This window comes from Talaromyces stipitatus, genomic scaffold (assembly GCF_000003125.1).
Source record: "Talaromyces stipitatus ATCC 10500 scf_1105507295515 genomic scaffold, whole genome shotgun sequence".
Taxonomy (NCBI): domain Eukaryota; kingdom Fungi; phylum Ascomycota; class Eurotiomycetes; order Eurotiales; family Trichocomaceae; genus Talaromyces; species Talaromyces stipitatus.
The window spans coordinates 2,557,821-2,562,773 of record NW_002990118.1 but is presented as its reverse complement, the minus strand read 5'-3'; the positions used below and the strand labels follow the sequence as shown (position 1 = coordinate 2,562,773).

The following is a 4,953-nucleotide window of genomic DNA, read 5'->3' as shown; positions in this document are numbered from 1 at the left end:
ATCGATTATGAGGGCAAGGGTATGAAGAGCACCTAGTTGATGATTTAAGAGAAGGTTGAAGCTCATTGGTCGCTTTTGGTAGGACTTTATGAAACTCGTCAATGCATATACTGAGGAAGAGAAAGATGCTGAGTGGAATAATTTCAGGGCTAAATACAGCCATAATGTGTGGGACACGGTCTTCGAATATATCAAGAAAGAATGGCTTCAGGAAGATATGGCAAAACACTTTTTAAAATGCTATACCAATGAGTATCTGCATCTCAATAAGCAAGCAAGCTCACAGGTTGAAGGTGCCCATTGGATTATCAAACGTGACCTTGGAACTTCCACAATGGACCTACTTAGAGCCACACTATCAATTGAAATGACAATTGAAAAACAACACCAAAAAATATGGCAGGAAATTGAGGATGAGCGCGTCCAAATAAAGATAGATTTCAAGAACCTGCGGCTTTTTAAGCATGTTTTGAAGAAGGTCTCAAGTCATGCACTGAAAATAATCCATAGTATCTTTGAAAGATACCTCCCAGAGAGCGCCCCTGATAAAAAGCCAATTAAGCCCTGCACGGGTGTGACTCGACGGACTCTAGGGATTCCTTGCATCCACAAAATCAAGGAATACTATGAGGCTGACACATCGATTGAGCTTTTTGAATTCTGTCCACATTGGCAGCTGCATACCGACGAAGACCTTCCTCCTATGGATCCACGAGAATTAGTCCTGGAGCTAGAAGTAATCAGACCGCGTGGCCGTCCTCCTGGTGCAATTAACTGGCCAACTACAAGCGAGCAGAGCCAGTCAGCTGAAGATAGATCTACTAGAAGAGATCCCTCTGCATTTGAACATCTATTGACTCAAGAATCAAGCCGAGGACGAGGAAGTGGCCACGTACGTGGTAGCTGTGGAGGAGGACAGGCAAGGAGTGGGCGTGGAGCAAGACAACGAGGTCGTGGTAGTCATGGAGAAGGACAGGCGGGTCGTGGGCGTGGAGGAAGACAGCAGGGTGGCGAATGTGGTAGCGGCTCTGCAGGCACCAGTGAAGTTAGCACTCAAAGTCACGAGAATGATGATAATGAAATTAGTGAGAACAGGGATGATAAGACCAACGAGAATCAGATCAGAAGAAGCAAGTGACGTGGCCATGGCCAGCCAGCGCCATGGCTAGGCGATGAGAATGAGTAACAGGCAAGGAAGGTGCAATTTCTTTTCTGAGACAAGAATCTTACTTTGCTGAAATACTATATGATTAGACTAGCAGGAAAAATGACAATTGATAGTGATGTGATAGACTTAGCCCTAACCCTAGATTCCATTGCCAAATATGGCAATGTTTGGAAGGAAATTTGATTTTCTGATCACATGACACGTGAAAATTATCCAATCCGTATAACTGAGTCACGTGGGGGTGTCGCTAGAACGACACCCTGGTGTCGCTGGAACTAGGGGGGTGTCGCTAGATCACCACCCTTTATTTTATGTTCTAATTAGTAATCCCCCAACCCAACTTAGCCCAGCTCACCGCACTAAGCTTTTATATAAATCCGAGTTTATAAGTGTGACGGAGTGACAGCTTAGCCCCTATCATAGCTCCCGCAGGCTTGGTCCCGATTAGGAAACCATTTGTTAATTGGAAATCCTTTGTGTCCTTTATTATAATATATCTAGATCTTACAGCCCTATGCTGAGTAGTGTTACGGCTATGTCAACAACATCTAACTGTTATATATCTATGAATTCACCTAGTTGTAAGGATTACTGTCGGTTTATCTACGTCTAGGTTGCTAGCACAAGACACGTAGAACAGCTAATTTGACAAGCTGACAAGTCTGATCAATATGGTATGGAATTCCTGATATTGATGACTGCCCCCCAAGAGTAAGGGGGGACGGGGGATAACTAGCTAGATATATACGCGGCACGCATGTGCCGCGTCGGACTAACTAATATCCAGTGCCAAAATGCGTAGGGTTGATATTCACGTTCCGACAATTACTTATGTATTGCTGTTGGTTTACCTTCATTAGATCGCAAGATCTAAGAAGGACAGCTAATCCAACAAGCTGACGGAGCCAGTAATACTGAATTCCTAACATTGCGACTAATCCTAAGAACTAGGGGGATGCGGGTGGTGAGATGTAGTTATCCTCCGTACGCTATAGCGCACGGATAAACTATATCCCATTCCCGCGCCGAGATAGGCAAGATTGCTATACCGACAATTGCATCCATGTGACACTGCGTTATATGACAGTGCCATAAGCCGATAGTCAGGTTGCTAGGTGTTACGGGCTAGTCCTGCCTAATGCTCACTACAAGGACATGATTGAGTGCAAAACACAACATGAGGAAAGGAAGAGGAAGGGACAACAAGATTTTCCGTAAATTCGAGTTTATATAAAAGGGGAACGCTCACGCTGGGCTGGATTCCGCCGCCGAATATCCGTATAGCCATAGACACCACGCGGGTGCCAAGACATGAAGTCATGTATTGTGCGTTCTAATTGGTCGACAGATTTAGCCTCCCGTTAGAGGGCAAATCAGCCAATCAGAATGAACTTTCGACATCTGGGAATAACTCCGAGCTGCCAGGTGTCGGATTGGTCGGTTTATTCCAGGCCAATCCTGAAGAGTGTTTTACTAGGATCAAAGAAAAGAAGTGACTAGCAAGATTGTATGTATTGAGTTCTGTGTCTGTCTTTCAAGTCTTTAAAGCCGGGTCCTTTATAGACACCTTTGGCGGGGTGATTTGTGAGCTATCAGGAGGGGTAAATATTGGGCGGAAATCTAGGTGCCCAGATATATGCCTAAAGGTGCCTTTTAGACCTGTAAGATTGAACAGTCGATCTTTCTGCCTCGTTTGAAAGCCGGATTATCTGACACCAGGCTGCGCTCCAGCGTTCTGGGTGCAGAAGCAAATGAAAACGACACAGATGTTCTGGTGAGGGCTTCGCCCAAACCACGTCAATATGAGGTTAGCTCATAACACTAGGCCCTTATTAAGCTTTTACCCCTATCCATATATTTCCGCTATTGTTACCTCAGTGCTCCCGTTGGGATGTCGCTACATTAAAGTTCGTTCTTAAATAGCCTTGACCACCTCATAAAATAAAAAGTGACCAGATAATTTTCTGAATATCTGAGATATAGCGGCGGACAATTTTGAATGACTGCTGACAGGATGCTTGACAACATTGGCCCCTTCCACACCTTATACAACAACTTCCACCTGATTATTGCTCTGGCCCTTAACCAGCTATTTAGCCCTGGTCAGGCGAAATCGCTACCACGTGTGACAGAGATCGAGGGCCCTTTCACCCATGGAAGAAAGAATTATCAATCATGACAACCAAAGAAGCACATGCGATTACGACTCAGTTACAGGAACTCGAGTTTTTATATGCTTTTGCTAAGGCTCGTCAGGTAGCTTTATTAAGGTACGATAGGTAACTCTTTAGGACCAGATCAAGCTTATGAATCGGTCAAAAACAAACTGGTGGTATCCCAACCATGTCCAAGCTTTTCGCAGTCACAGGTCAGAACAATAGGCGTAACGCAGGAAAGCGCGCTGTTGACACAGAAATCCTGTTGCGGGAGACACAGTCAAAGCCTCGAGATTCTGATCGCTATGCGACAGCCGTGGCGTGAATAAATTATCTGTATATTGGATACTTTTGCAGTCGTATTGCTCTCTTTGAAGGAAGGATGATCGCGTTTACTGACTCGTGATGCCTACTAGCCATGCCCGTTACCGACGCGCAAATAAAATAACCGATAATGATCTCCATACCTTGGGCGACGGTTTGGTGGAGATCCTAAACGTGATCGAGATAGAAGAATGGCGGGGACTTATCGACGTTGAGTGCCATTGGTATCTTTCACAAAAACTTAGGTGAGGATATGGGAATGTTGTTTGATCCACTTCCTTCAAAAACAGAAGGATGGAAAGATGGCCTACATTTCGCGATGGAATTAAGGAAGTGGACTATATCCTATGAAGAAGAAGTCGCACGGCCGACCGCAATAAACGATCAATACGTCAGGGTCTATGTCGCTTCGGCAATTTCAGCACTCCCCAGTTTCATAAGAACAATTGTACGACAGATGTTGAGTGCTGACTTGGATGATGTCATGAGAACGAGTCTCTGGTAAGCTCTCCATTCCCTGGATGATTTCAAAGGGATGCTTCTGGCCTTCAGTTTTATCGTGAGCTCATATATATTGCTATAATCCTAGTATTGAATCCCCCAGCTCTATACTCGTTATGGTGCTGGGCCTCGTCCGATACTTTCGAAAGCTATTTGTTCGATATCTTGCCCTTCCGCGGCCTCCCTTCCTAGCCGTCAAGCTAGTACATGATACGCCAAATCCTGAAACGAATTCATATAACTTTGAACCAAAGAGCCTGCAATCATGGTATGTCCGACCTACTTTCTGGTCGAAATGGGGACCTGGAGCGTTGTTGGTCAGAATACTAGGAGGCGATGTGCCAGGATCTCGCGGAGACCGATATGAACCACAAGGATATAACTTGATGAGTATCGGATCAGCACCACAGAAAGAGAAAGGACTTGAGGAGATGAGGTCAGATATGGATATTATCCGGGCGAGAGGTGTAGCTACATGTCCATTGTCGCAGGCAAATCTGGTAACCTGGAGTGATTTCTATTTGTACTATGCCGCCAACTAATCTAAAGATGCAATATGAAGGAAAGAAGAAATTTAGGTCTCTTCAACAAATAAGGCTGGTCAAAATGCGAAGAGAAAACCATACTACGGGTTATTGCAGCCAGCACTTATACCGTGCGTGATGAATGTAGTCTACTTTATCCTATTACCTGGTTTATTGCGTCATTTTGTCCGCCCACTTCAAATTATCAACAACCAAATTTGATCAATTCTTGCATTAATCGAGTTGAGCATCAATATTAGGACCGGTAGAGGACTGACTA

The 4,953-nt window shown here is 44.7% G+C and overlaps 3 protein-coding genes across 3 annotated transcripts; all 3 read left to right on the top strand.

Moving 5' to 3' along the window:
* Positions 1-7: 7 nt before the first annotated feature.
* On the top strand, positions 8-1,138 carry TSTA_049890 (uncharacterized protein; the record flags this gene model as incomplete). The annotated part of the gene is made up of 2 exons (XM_002485459.1): positions 8-19; positions 83-1,138. 2 exons carry the CDS (start codon positions 8-10, stop codon positions 1,136-1,138), a joined length of 1,068 nt encoding a protein of 355 aa, XP_002485504.1.
* Positions 1,139-3,343: 2,205 nt separating this feature from the next.
* TSTA_049880 (uncharacterized protein) lies at positions 3,344-3,649 on the top strand (the record flags this gene model as incomplete). Its single annotated transcript, XM_002485458.1, has 2 exons — positions 3,344-3,438; positions 3,550-3,649. 2 exons carry the CDS (start codon positions 3,344-3,346, stop codon positions 3,647-3,649), a joined length of 195 nt encoding a protein of 64 aa, XP_002485503.1.
* An 80-nt stretch (positions 3,650-3,729) lies between these two features.
* TSTA_049870 (uncharacterized protein) lies at positions 3,730-4,691 on the top strand (the record flags this gene model as incomplete). Its single annotated transcript, XM_002485457.1, has 3 exons — positions 3,730-3,893; positions 3,979-4,149; positions 4,238-4,691. 3 exons carry the CDS (start codon positions 3,730-3,732, stop codon positions 4,689-4,691), a joined length of 789 nt encoding a protein of 262 aa, XP_002485502.1.
* Between the last annotated feature and the right edge of the window lie 262 nt (positions 4,692-4,953).